Genomic DNA, 14,612 nt, shown 5'->3' with positions numbered 1-14,612 from the left:
GCAGGATGGATATTCTTCTGCCAGCCTGTATATACCTGTATTTGCTGGCCCTTACCAGTCGCTGTTCTACTGTGCTTTTTTTTTTGGCTGGCTGATTGTCCTGCTTGGCATTGCTAGCCTACTAGCTAGCTGGCCGCACTGGCAGTTTTGTGGCACAAGCACGCAGCCATGAATTAGTATGTACTGCAGAGCGTTGTTGGGCCATGCATGTTTTTCAAGTGCTTTATTGGCATATGTTTTTGCGATGCCATAGCTTTGTCACTAGGCAATCAAATACAACACGGATTCCTAACTATGGTCATTGGAGATAACATTCATTGGAGATGACATTGAACGCAGCAAGTTCATTTTTTAATGCATACCTTTTGTTGTTCGCTTCACAGTACTTTGTGCTGGTGATCCTCATCTTCTTACTCGAATTTGCCGCTGGAACTCTGGGCTTCATCTACCGTCGCCATGTGAGTATTGTTCCTTTTTTTATAGCGATTGCAATTATAGTAGCACTCAAGGTGAATTTTTTCCATCACTGTGATGTTCCGTATAATGTCTGAGTACGATAACAATCAGCGGCCAGCGCGAGCCGTACGTCGCGGATGCAAGGGAAAGCATGCGAGGGCGAACCGCGAGGGATGGTGGCTTGAAGTGCTCCATCTTCCTGCACGCCCAACGTTGGAGGCCACGTGACCAAGTGTGCACTAAGGGAGGATAGCACGTGTCTGCTTCTCCAGCCCGGCCTTGGCATACCGTGGCAGCGCATAGCTGTCTACGTGGATGAGCGCATATGCATCCTGCGCGCTGTATGTTGGAGGTAATCTGCGGTGGGTGCTAGGATTGAGGGTGAGCCGAGATGACTGGTGGCTTCATGCTTGCTGTCTTCCTGCACACCTTGTGTTGGAGGTTGCGTAATCTAAGTTTCAGCAACATGGTAAGGTGAGAAACAGCACGAAACATTCGCTCCCCACTTCTCATCATGCCAGCTTTATGGCAGAGAGTGTTCACGGTCATTGAGTGAGGCCTGTTCATGTTTGACCTTGAGCGTGTGACACAATGTTTTTAAAGGCAGTAAGTGAATGTTCACTGCAATTTACACGGCCTATAAAACTACAACACTTCGTGTGATAATCTAAAATTTTGCTCTCGCTATCACTGCTTCGCTCTTCAGGCGAAACTGCAACTTTTTTTTGTTTTTTACAGCACTCTGACTGGAAGCTGAACCCACTCATACATGAGCACAAGCCCTTGTTTAGGCAGATCATTCTTGAGCCTCTCCTATATGGCATGTGTTTCCATGAAGGTCACCAAGATTCCCTAAAGGCAGTGCAATAGTCGAGTGGAGATAAAGAAGCTGTTCTTTTTTCAACATTTTGTTTATGCCAGTGGGCATCTGGAAATCCTTATAATTAGTGATAGGTTCATAAATTAAATCACATACTCACCAATTAAGTTTGCTCTTTATTTATTAACATTAGGGAGCACATTGTTGTTACTGGACTGATATGATAGCCATTGCTCAGGGTAATGCTCATTTTCAAGAAACCTGGGTCGTAAGCATTAGTTTTGAGGTATCTGTCCCCGAAATGTGCACCAAAATACATTAATGTCTCATGTAGCATTGCCCCAAACTGCATGGTGAGGTTTTCTCAAGGAGTTACAAATTGCAACACCAACGCATTAGCTTGTGTAATTGGAGACAGATATCTCACAATCGGGTTTAATCTGGGGGCTCCTAGTTTGTGGACATAATTTTAGTAATGGCTCTCTTCAATTTGACAGCATATGCCCTTTATTAAGTTAATAACTTAAAGTAGATGAGTTAGCAATATGTCTAATGAGCCTATAGTTGATTAATCAGGAAGTTTCTTATGCCCGCAGCTTGAATATCACTTTGCATTCTTCATTTAGATGGCATATTCCTTAAGAATTTTTGACGATGAACAAAACTAGAACAAGGTAAATGTGGGAGCCAACATTCCGACAAGTGTACATGTCTTTTTCAAGGCCTTGAAAAAGATAAGTCAACTTGTCGGAACGTTGGCTCCCGCTTTTACCTTGTTCTCGGTTTGCTCATTGTTTTGAATCTCTATCTCCCGCCTTCCCCATGCTTTTCCTTAAGAATTTTTCGTAGTTTTCACAGAAGCACGCTATATAAAGGCAACAACTTCTGACCTTGAGGCCAACAATATAATTGGCGAGAGTGCAATGACACAAGGCTAACAATGCTATAATGATGACTGAACTTTGTTTTCCCTTAGGACACCTGCTCAAACACCCTGAAGTCATGTTGACTGACATGCTAGCTTTGTCTACAAGACCTGTATGAATGTTGAGGACATGTATCATAAAGTCATGCATGCAGCCCTTTAAAAAACAGTGTTGAAGATATGATAGCAGTAGTCACTTGTATGTGAATGTCAAGCTTCAGTGTATTGAGTATAGAAGCCTGGCTACAAATCCCACAGCCAGAGCTTGTTATGCTACGTTATGAATGTGCTCTGCTCATAGAGATTGTTTTTGCTCCTTTTCTACATTAGCTTAAGACTATCATAATATATTCCATTGCGTTATGTGACATGTTTAAGCATGTCCGTGTTGTTGACCCACCAGGATGTCAAAAATGGGATGAGGGGGGGGGAGGCGTTCATGACTAACTATATTGTGGAGCCAGTGCTGTATTAAAGGGGTGGGGGGCAAAGGAGGCTGCAGCCCAGGACCTCATCTCCGAGAGCTGGGGAAAATGACCAATTTATTCTAACTTGCTTAATACTGGAACCACAGATAACGGAAGTCCAAGCGACAAATATAAAGCCGGAAAAACAGAAGGAGAGATGGTACCCCCGCCTAGTGTAACTTCATTTAGCCACATCAACCAGAGGCCATTTTCCGAGTAGCTAGATGCCAAGATTGCTAAGTGAAGTCATCGTGGGAACACGTGGCTGCCGCTATATCTGGCTGCAGAGCACTGTAGTGCACAATTTTTGGATGTCACAGCAGCACATGTATCCAAAACCAAAATTGACCTGAACTGATTCTCATATAGTTCCCATAATGCCATTGGTGCCTCAGAGGGTCTTAACATTGGTCCAAACAGTAGTGATCCAAACAAATCGAGGCGTTCTCAGCAAACAGAATGGTTATAAAGTGTACCTGTAAAGTAAACATACTTGTTGGTGTTTACAGCAGCAAACGTTTTGATAGAATTTTATAATTTCGCTTGGAATAATATTACCGTATTTTTTCTTTTGTGTGTGTTTACTGTACCAAGTTTCCAAAAAGCTGGCTCATTGGTTGCTCCAGTGGCGCTAGGAATTGCGAACACTCGCTAACTAATTAATCAGGCAACTGGGCTGATCTTAATCAATTTCAAATCTTGAGCTTTTGCGGTATAATGGGATATGAGAATCGAAGACCTCCCATTACATAATCACTTGCACCCATAAAGAAAAGAAAAAAACTGAATGTATGAGAAAAATAGCACGGGCCACAGAAGGCTGACAAAACCCAAATTTTTCACACAATTTCAGACTAAAGAGTGTAATGTGTGGCAAATATAAAGAAAGCACAGGTGTCTCCAGTCTGCAGCGCCCCTGCAATTTGTTTTACTCGTTTCTTTCTTGGGATCGATTATGTAGAGCCAGGTCTTAAATCCTGCTATTCCAACGTGCCCCAAAAGTCCTGCATAAATAGTGAATATTTACCTTATTAGATGATGAAATTTTTAATACTCGCAGTCGGAGCAGTGAGTGCAACTGTGAGGCCTTCAGGAATCAGGAAGCTAGCTCAGCCTGCTTTTCTAGCGTTAGAATGGTGACATGAATGAAAACGTAGATGTCAGTTTGTGTACGCTGCCAAGGAAAGAAGAGGCAGCGAGCCGAGGGTTCTAGAATTCTCCGCACAGCTGCTCCGCACAGTTGCTGCTCGGCCATGTGCGCTCAGCCCACATGGCCGTTCCCCGACACTCGGTGCTTCAGCCATGAAACTGACATGTGTTGCACATTCCAGTAGTCGTGTTGCTGGCTGCATTTTTCTTCTATGTGCTGTAAAACTAATGCTGTTGGGCTGCTAAGCTCGAGGTGGCGGGTTCATATACTGGACACAGCGGCGGCATTTCGATGGGGGTGAAATGCGAAAACACACATGTACATAGATTTATGTGCACGTTAAAGAAGCCCAGGTGGTCCAGATTTCCGGAGTCCCTCGTTACAGTGTGTCTCATAATCAGATCGTGGTTTTTGCACGTAAAACCCCATAATTTATTTTTTTTTAAATCTAATGCTAACACATTACTGTCGCATGAATCCCATTGATCGCATTTTGTTCTTTCTTAATTTGGAGCAGTTGGATTGAAGCCTGGGGTATATTCCAGTAGCGTAGCAGTGGAGTAGCAAACACTGAAAGAGGGGAAAGGGAGAAAGGGAGATTAAAATTGGGGGCCCTGAGCTAGTGGTCATGTAAACATGACCATTAGCTCAGGGCCCCCATTTTTCTTAATCAGGCTTTGCTTGATGCCACATCAGTAAATAATTTTCGGCAGGCTGTTGTGACAATGTTAACGGGTGGTGCTGTTCTCAACCTGTGCTTCAAGCTATAATATCCACCGTCTTGTGTCTGGCAAAGGATTTTACGAAAATGGTTGTGCTCAATGATCCTAATAGCCCTGACATTCCTCATCAGTTCACCTGACTTACCGTTGCATGAAGGACACTTTCAGCTAGTGACTAGTGTGAGATGATCGCCTTGCAAATAACGTTAGGAGATATGCATCGCCATCACTGCCGATTGCAAAGCTGCTTCATACGTTTTGCCACACCTGTTCTCTTTGTGCACATTTGTAGATTGGCCAGTCACTAATGGAGGAACTGAAGGTGGGCATTGAGCACAAGTACGACCCGGATAGCGACAATGGGCTTGCCGAGCTCTGGGACCAGATCCACACAAAGGCGAGCGACCTTCTGTTCTGCTGCATAGCACTTGCCTAGCAAACTCCATAGCCATCCTCTAGAGGTTAACTGCGCGCACTAGACAGGAAGAATTAAATATAATATTGTAGAACATCAATATAAAAAACATGAGAATAATAAGTTATTGGATGTAATGAAGGAAGTCTAAAATTCTCTAATACTATTTTACCTGAAATCAGTGTGTATGCTTGTAACAAGTATCATATATAACGCAAAAGTATTTTCGTGATGTGTGCAACTTCATTATGACAAGATCTGACTGTAATACATGTATAACCTTGTGAAAAGTGTCAGATACCTTGCTATAAATCTGCGACAAATGCGAAGATGTGTAATATTTAAAAGGGCATTCAAATGGGGGGTGTTTCCCTGGTTTCAAAGAGAGTTAATTGTACAATAACTTCGTGCCTTTGTCTGGCCACCTGATAGCCTGGTCGTTTTTCTGGTTAAGGGGACTACTTGTTTCAGATGCACAAGTTGTTCCTGCAACTTGCGATGGGACAGCTCATGGCAACTGCCAAAGCAGCAAGTCCTTTAGTGGTGCATTTTCTGAGTGGGTGGTGTGTTACCTTGCTGCTTGCGTTGACAATGAAAATATAAAAATGTCGCAGTACACTTGAGTCTTGATGGCATGCATATAACACATTATCGAATTTAATAAAGTAAATATGAAATTGTTCTTGCATTCACCAGCGTGTAACAAATATATGCTTATGACAAATATCGTGTATAACAAATTTATTTTCATATAAGATGCGACTTGATTATAATGAAGTTCAACTGTATCATGCCTCCTCATCTCCTTGACCTCGCGTCGCCACATGAATGCATCAGTGATGGATATACATGAGTGCCTGAAAAGGTGTTTACTTTCATGACAACAGATATTGCGTGCTTACGCATAATTGTGGGAAACAATGGCCTGTAGCCTACCTTTGTTTCTTTCCTTCTTTTTTCTTTATGAGAAGTGCATACCTGCGAGATGAACATACGTGGTTGTTTGCTTGATGCCTGTGCAGTTTGAGTGTTGCGGCGTCCACAGCTACCGCGACTGGCACCGCATTTCAGCGTGGCCCAACGAAGAGTGGGTGCCCCAGTCGTGCTGCCTGGAGGAGTTTGTTAACGGCACAGCGTGCGCCACTTCCAAGAACCCGCGTCTCATCCACGAGGGGGTCAGTGCGGCACTCACTTCTATCTCAGTGGCCAAGTAGTTTTCCGTTTGAACGCTTTGCAGATTAGCTTACCTTCGCATATACTTACAGCTACTGTGAAGCTCATCCAAAGTTGTTTAGCCTGGTGTTACAGTTCTGAAAGCCAGTATTGTTGAGGAAGATGTCTCAAGCCTATTCGTGGCTCTGTGCTTGTTTTGAAATCAAATGTTGCAGGTAGCTTGGATATTGTCCGAAATAGAGCCTTTCCTTTTACATTGCACTCTACTTCAAAATGGGGGACCCTAACAAGAGCTGATCATTCGCAGAGTAGTGCTAAGAAAGGGCTAAGTTGGCAACTTCCCAAAAGCAGCATGAAAATACTAAATAGACCCGCACAGGTTTGTTACGAGCATTTATGGTTTAAATAGAATTTGTCTTGGTCTAGGGATCAAACCCAACAGTTGCATTTTAAAGACAGCCTAGATGGAAGAATAAGTGCAGTAGAAAAGTCGAAGCACTTGAATATTGAATGAGACAATAAAGTCTCAGTAAATCTGTAAGGTGGAGCAAGTGCTGCCGAGTTGATGGACAGCGCAGTTGTGCCGTATGCTTTTGTGTAAGAGTGCCTCTGGTTGCTCTGGCTGGAGTGAAATTGTTCCGAATGCATATTAGGAGTGCATGCTTTCTGCCGGAAGACAGTGCTCTGTGGCATAGCTTTCGAACAACTATGAATATGCCATTGAAACTCAGCATCAGAGAGTAAACGTGGGGTGTTGATATTAAAATAAATTGAGCAAAGAGTGGAGTTGACTAAGTCATGTGATAGTGCTTTAGTATTACAGAACAGGCCGTGAGAGAAGAGAGACGCAGTTGAGGGAAGTGGAGGGTTAAGTATCCTGATGACGTCAGGCGATTCACAAGCATGGAGTGGATTTGACTTAGGCAAGGCAGAAATAATTGGAAATTGCTGGGAGAGGGCTTTGTCCAGCAATGGAGATAAAATAGCTAGATGATGATGGTAGTGGGGATCAACAGTTTTATATCTTATATAAAATTGTTGCACTCATGTCAGTAGACACTGCAATGTAGTCATTGTTAGAAAAAATGGCTGTGGCTTAGCTAAGGTTAAGCCCAGGATGCGAAGCATACTAGCCTTTATTTTAGTTGTTGAACCACTGTTTAGCCTGATGAACTGCTGTTGCTTGGCTATATTTGGTTCGGCTAGACGAAGAAACAACTCATGCGTTACTCTGCTTCGCCTTCAAGAGTGGAACGCGACAGCGTTCCCGTCGACCCGCCAAGGGGTGTATGACAATGGGCTACGGCGCAGCGAGTACGCGCCCCGCATTGGACGCGGTGAGCGTCGAGCAACGCAGCGTTCGGCGCGGCAACGAAATGTGCGCCTGAGCAAGCGACGCACGCCTGAGCCTTAAACAGCTCGTTTCTAAGGCAACACCGCATTCACTAGAGGCGCTTTTGTACCACTTTGAAGCATCGTACTCGTGGCTCAGTGGTAGCGTCTCCGTCTCACACTCCGGAGACCCTGGTTCGATTCCCACCCAGCCCATCTTGCAAGAGTTGAGCCAAAGCCACCTAGAAACAGTCTCTGTAGCACGTCGCAACCTTCGCTTCTCATTCCAACGAGCAGCTCTGTCTCCAGGAGGCATCTCACCTCGTGAGCCTCTAGCAGAGGCAAGCGCAGCTGCTTATATACCGCCGCGACGCCGCGAGCGACGGCGCGAGTTCGAGCCCCGTTTCTTTTCTGTAGTGACGTCACGGTGTCACGTGGTATTCAAGGCGACACCGCCGCGCCTGAGGAGCTGGGTTGAGCTCTCGTAATATGCTTCGCATAAAAAAAAAGCAGGTTGCCGACCATTCTAAAAACAAAACGCCATTTCAAGATCTTTATGAATCTACAAATGTCATTTTGCTTTGACTATGGTTAGTGGCCCACTTTTTTCATAACAATGGTTTTACCTGACCAGAAGGTATTTCGCAGAACTCTCGAGTATTATATAGATGTTGTCACTATTAGTCCAGTGTGGAGGTCAGGCATAAGGCCTCCCCCTCACCTGGTGCTTTTTTTTTGCTTCCTCCCTCTGTGATGCAGGGCTGCTACCGCAAGTTGCACCTGTGGATCATGAAGCGGCTCTACATTGTGGGCATTGTGTGCATGAGCTTTGCCTTTGTCCAGCTGTTTGGCCTCATCTCAGCTATGCTGCTGCTCTGTACAAGTGCCGAGAAGAAGAAAAAGAAAAAATACAACTCGAGGTCAGCATGTCTCCTTCACGCTTCTCTCCCTCACCCGCTGCACAATGCACCAACACTGGCAACATTCTACTGCCAAATTTGAAGTCCTGGTTTTGATACCTGACCGTGGCAGCTACTTTTAAGTGGGGCAAATGCAAAAAATGCTTGTGTGCTCGACCATTGGACGCACCTTAGGAAACTCTAGGGGGATCACAATTAACCTGCAAGTCAGTCACCAGCAGTCATAAGTCAAGTTCATCAAAACCTTTTAGGGGCACCAATATAACAGTAATCCACATGGAAGTGGAAATTTCAAAATGTTGCACAAATATAAGGAAAGCCGTTGCAGTTAAATCTCGATATAACGAACTTCAGTGTAACAAAATTTTCGATATAACGGAGTATTTAACTTTTCATAACCTATTGTCCAAGAACACCACGTAATTAGAACCTCAATATAACGAAGCGTGTTTGTATGCGATTTCATTATAACGAAATTTCGCTTCCGCAGCAAAGGAATGCCGAGACAATAAATGAAAACTTCCATGGATGCAGATGGTCGAATGATTGAATTACGAGCAGCTGCTTGCACACGCACGCGATCAAATCGCCTGTAGCGCGACAAGAGCGACCGCCGAAGTAGAGCCACATCATGTTCCATATAAAGTCCAAGTGCGCTAAGATCCTATCGCGCCCCGCGCACTTTGTGCTTTAGGTGCGAGTGAAATTGTGCGGGGGTGAGAAAGAAAGATGGTGGCTTCACGCACTAGTGCCACCTACCCGTGCGAGCAAAAGGAAAGAGGGGGAGGGTGGAGAGCTCGCGGTAACGCGATCAAGCGCGCGCAAGGGGGCGGGGGGGGGGGGATAAGTTAGCGCGTTTCTCTATATCCGGCGTGCGTCTCGGCCGTGGCTGCGCATGGCTGTAAGCACAACTGAGCACATACGCAGCCGCGCACCCTGCTTTAGATGTAATCTGTCGTGTTTGCAAAGAGTGGGCGTGCCGAGACGGCGTGGCACCATGCAAGCTGTCGTCCCGCGTGTTTATTGTCGAAGGTTGTGTAATCTCGAGTGACCCATTGGAGCGAGACGCAGACGAAGCACTCGCTCCCCGCTGCCAGCGCTTTTCGTGATAGCGTCGTCCGAGTGCGGGCGACGTTATCAGCCGCGGGGGTGGGGGAGTGCGCGCGAAAGCGTGGCTGGCTTCGCTTAATTCGCGCACCGCCCATGTGAAGATAACGTCGACGTGGCATGAAACCGCATCATTTTGTCGCTGACTCCCAAATCCATCGAAATGTATTGTTTTCTCACTCAAATTTGCTTTTTCCAATTGCCTGAAAATTCGGCGACCCCTTTCCGTGTAAGAAGAATCGATCGGCGACTTTACTTACGTGCATAGATGGTTGAATTTCAATCGGCGAAATTTCACAACATCGAAGCAAATTGCCGGTTTTACCTTAGTTATATCGAGGTTCAACTGTGCATACAAAAGGGCTCTTCCAGCTATACCGCTGGCATGTTAGTGTTAAAAAATTTTCCTAAAGTAGTATTTATATGCGTGCCCTTCAAAATAATGCATTTTATTGCAAGTGCTTGCCTGTATGTATCTTGTCTTGTCATAGCAGTAACAGACATTGCCATGATATTTATTGCTGAGAAAAGCTATGATTCATACAATTTTTGTCTGTGTGCCATAGCCACAGATGACGCACACTTCAGATTTCACCTGAAATGAACAGGCAGCTACAGTACTTAAACATAGCACTGCTGCAAAATATGCACTACGAAATATCACTGCTTTGCAAAGTGTGCACATAAACAAGCCATTTGTTTAGCGAGAAAAGCTGTCTACTCCTGTCTTTCTTATCTGTGCAAAATTCGGTATAGCTAGAAATTACTACAAAATTAAATGTAAATGCATTGCAAGTCTAACATTTTCTGAGATTGCATATTGCAAACAATATTCCTTAGTACCCCTTACTTACAATTGTAGCTTTAGTTTTGGTCACTAAGCTTTATGAACGTAAGGACGAGTTGTGTAATGTGATTTTGTGCAACTTGTCCACGAGTCCAAATGTTGGCAACTCACAATGAACTTCAATGGGATATCATTTTAAAAACAAACTTGTTAGGTACAGTTAACATTGGGGCTGTTATCGACACCTGCACTCACATGCTTGTGAAAAGTGTGTTACTCACTTTTGACAATGTATGAATTGAGCATTGATTAGATGACGAATTTCTTCAGTTAGGGGCAATTTCAAGAATAAAAGAAATGGGGATGCATTAAAATGTGACTGGCTCCAGATTTGTTATGTAAGCTTCCCCTAGGTGCACACAAAAAGATAATGTACAATTTCTTGTTAATTAGTCTTCTGATGAGTTACCGTATTTACTTGCATAATGATTGCACTCGCGTAATGATCGCACCCCCGAATTTTCTTGCGAAAATTCGATTATTTTTCTTTCCTGTGTAACGATAGCACCCCGAACTTGCCGCAATGATATGTCGTGTGCCAAGGCTAGTTAATGATGATCGCGCTTGCCATCTGTCGAATGCTGTCAAATGCTATGTGGATATTCCAAATATTTGGTAGCCAGATATTCTATCTGGCTACCAAATATTCTTAAGTAGATGCCCCATTTTATTCCTTTCATCACTTTCCACACTTCTATGAAAAAAAGAAGCTATAACCAAACTTGCCTTGACTTCATTATTTGTAGGCTTTATAATGGTTGTGGTCAACAACAACAACAACAAAAAAGGCGCCTCTCGATGCTTCTCGTCTGCACTCGTGGGCGCGCAACAAATCGTGAGCGGCAACGATAGTAGCCACGTTTACACTGATACGTTAGAAGTCTACCCTATTCATACGCCGACACTTGTAACACAGCTAAGATATTCACCCACCTTAGCATATTAAGATAGTAGTGAAGACAAATGACGCAGTTTCCGCATCATACCCGCCATGTGTTTCTATGTCACTGGCAGCTAAGCATGCCCATCTCTGTTTCTGTCCCCTCAAAGTAGACATGGCTACGTAATTGCCACAGACTTGCTGATATTAACGATATTATTCATTACTGATGCTGAAGAAACTGGTTCAATGAGCGTAGTGTACTGACGAAACGAAAAAAAATAGCATTCAGCACGTTCAGCTTGCTTCACCAGCCACCATTTTTGTTTTGGTGTCCCGCACTGTTACAGCGGCAGCCGCTTGTTTGTTGACCTATTGTCATCTGGCAACAAATGCCAGACGAAAACAATTTTTTCTTTTCACGGGAAATTTAACACGCCTAATCATCGCACCCCTAAATTTGCGGCAATCTTTTTGACAAAAAAAGTGTGATCATTATGTGAGTAGATACGGTATTAGTGGTTAAATATGTCTACATCACTGAAGAATATATCTGCGAAAATGTCATGTTCACTAAGCTCATCATAGCCTTTTTTTGAAGACAAGTTCTTCTTAGCTGACTTCATACATGTTTGGCATATCTGGGTATCCTCTAACCACTTCCAGAAAAAAAAAACGGTCCTCTCGCTTCTTCTGGGCATCGTAACGAGTCGCAAGAGGTATTAAATTGTAAGTCTCAATGAGACAAGAAGTGAGAATTAGTTGTAGAGCAGGTAAAATTAATGATACAAGTGTGATTAGCGCAAATAAAGACAAAAAAGACCCACATTGCATTATACCCCTCTAAATGGTGCACCATTGTAGATATATATGTGTTGAGTCAAAGCTGCATGATGGCACACTTCTGGGAAATGAAGCGAGTTATCTTGGACTAAGCAGGGTTTGCACAAGGCAATAGTGTTGTTATGGGCTTCGACAGTGCTTGTGAAGCAAGGATTAGTTGCAGAATTGACAAAATTATTGGTACAGGCATAATTAGTGCCGGTATAATTTATAGTTTACCACATTGCATCATAGGTTACACTATCTTCAGGATTGGCCCACCTGGCCTCTTGGTTAAAAAAAAGGTCAATAATGTGTCAACACTTAAAAAGAAAGACAAGGTCAACGTATTTGTGCGTGAAATACGATATACATATACAACACAAAATGAGTGAAGAACAAAGCTGAAAAACAGACTGATTGACTCAATAGAAAAATATAATCAACATTTAATCATTGAATTATTATAACCACCACATACATTTCCCGTGTCTTCTTTAGCGGCAACACAGTTGATGCTTTCTTTTTTCAAAAAATCCGTGTGGCTGAAAAAGAAACACCCTGTATATTGCATTGTTTGCATTGGAGTTCCCAATTAGTAGTACAGCCTTAAGGCCACACAGCCAGATTGAAGAAAGTGACTGTGAGTATGCAAAGAAATGCTGTCACAACAGAGAAAGGCTCAAGCTAGAGCCCACAGTTTGACAAGGGAGTGACTAATCTTCGTCAGGCATCGATAACTGCTTTCCTTGGCAGTGTTTATGTACATAACTCCCCCTCCTCCTGGGGCAAGTAGCACAAGCGGGTATGAAACGGTATGCTGAAGATTAAACAACAGAAATTGTTCTGAAAGGAAATGTTAGTTGTGATAGTGAGAGAGGCTGAAAGTGAGCTGCAGAATTCTTAGAAGTTTCTCTATTTAAATGCTTAAGGCTACTTATAGACCTTGCCATACTTCGTAGGCAGTGGCGCCATCTGTGGGCAGTCAGCATGCTGGTTTGGGCAAGAACTCTTTCTTCTTTCTTTCTTTATTTGCTTAAAGACCCCACACTGGGGTATTACATAAGGGATGGGATTACAACAGTAGTTAAAGCAATATTAGTTAAGGTGAGAGAATCGCTGACACTTTTTCCGTGAATGCAGATCAACTGGTGATGGCAGTGATACAACTCCTTGTTGTATGCCAGGCATATGTTAGGCGGCAGTTTCTGGGAGTTGTTTTCACGCTCGCATGGTCTATTATTTAGTATGATGTGGCATCTTCTACATGGGAAACGGTTCTGTGAGATGTACTGAAGTGTATTAAGTGAGAATGGCCGGAATTTCTGCTGGCGTTCAGATAGACAGGACACCCAGCGTGATAATTTTAGTCTATAGTCAGCCTCATATGTCAATTGTGTATTTCTGAAGATTTGTTGAAAAATTTGACCTTACTGCAGCAGTCTCACTGCAATTCTAAGCTGTGGTTCAGCAGCAAGTAGTAGTTTTCCATTTTCTTTCGTGAAACAAGAGGATAAAAACCAATTTTCACACTTGTTTGTCCAGCTATACAAAACACACTCGTTTTATGGAAATTGTATCCTTACAAATATCTGTGGATTTCTTTTTATGCAATTCCCCTTGGATGTTATGCATTACAGGGCAAAAAGGCAGAGCACATCACTTATATGCATCATGCTGGTTTACCAACCGCAGTGATTGCTGTGTTGAGCAAGCCATCAGTCTCATATGGGAGGCTAACTTAGGCATGCGTGAGAACAATGCTGGTGTCTGACGCAAATGTTTTATAACGAGTGGTGCTTAGGTGTTCCCACATTGCATTGGGTTGGCGGGACACGAGCACTCTTATGCATTAGTTCCTATGCCAAGCGATCACATAGTGAGAATATTTTCCAATTCATGCAGGCAATTTAAAGACACTTGTTCTCTTCATAAAGTGAACCCGATACTCTCAAAATAGTTCACAACACATACTGCGGCTGATGATACACATCGCATGTTTGCACAGCCAAGAGAAATTTCCACATACTGTATAGTTACCGCTGCACCAAAGGTCTATACAGTGGTCCTTCGATGACCTCATATGAATTGAAATCACATAAATTTCATGTAATTTATTTAATTATTGGGTTTTACGTGCCAAAACGACTTTCTGATTATGAGGCACGCCGTAGTGGAGGACTCCGGAAATTTCGACCACCTGGGGTTCTTTAACGTGCACCTAAATCTAAGTACACGAGTGTTTTCGCATCTCGCCCCTATCGAAATGCGGCCGCCATAGCCAGGATTCGATCCCGCGACCTCGTGCTCAGCAGCCGAACACCATAGCCACTGAGCAACCACGATGGGTGGAAAAATTTCATGTAGAACTAGCTAAAACATCTCCAAATTGTTCTGCAGCAGGCGTCTGGCAACACATTGAAGCCGTGTTGCACCGGCTCACACAAGCCTGAGAGGAAGAAAAGCTCACTGCCCGCCCTCTCCTTCTCACCCGATGAAAACATCTGTAGTGACATACCGTACTTACTCGAATCTAACGCGCACCTTTCTTCCGATAAAACGGGCCCAAAAATTGC

At 43.6% G+C, this 14,612-nt stretch overlaps 1 protein-coding gene across 2 annotated transcripts in view; it reads left to right on the top strand.

Moving 5' to 3' along the window:
• Nucleotides 1-14,612, top strand: part of Tsp5D (Tetraspanin 5D) — an 86,988-nt gene that overhangs the window by 57,384 nt on the left and 14,992 nt on the right. For both annotated transcript variants that reach the window (XM_065432067.2, XM_065432066.2), the window contains exons 4-7: nucleotides 384-458; nucleotides 4,833-4,937; nucleotides 5,978-6,130; nucleotides 8,220-8,380. In XM_065432067.2, coding sequence (XP_065288139.1) covers nucleotides 384-458; nucleotides 4,833-4,937; nucleotides 5,978-6,130; nucleotides 8,220-8,380 — 494 coding nt within the window. The remainder of the gene's footprint in view (nucleotides 1-383; nucleotides 459-4,832; nucleotides 4,938-5,977; nucleotides 6,131-8,219; nucleotides 8,381-14,612) is intronic.

The sequence above is a fragment of the Dermacentor albipictus genome, chromosome 3, assembly GCF_038994185.2.
Source record: "Dermacentor albipictus isolate Rhodes 1998 colony chromosome 3, USDA_Dalb.pri_finalv2, whole genome shotgun sequence".
NCBI lineage: Eukaryota > Metazoa > Arthropoda > Arachnida > Ixodida > Ixodidae > Dermacentor > Dermacentor albipictus.
The sequence above is the reverse complement of the archived record's forward strand: the minus strand, read 5'-3'. Positions and strand labels throughout refer to the sequence as shown.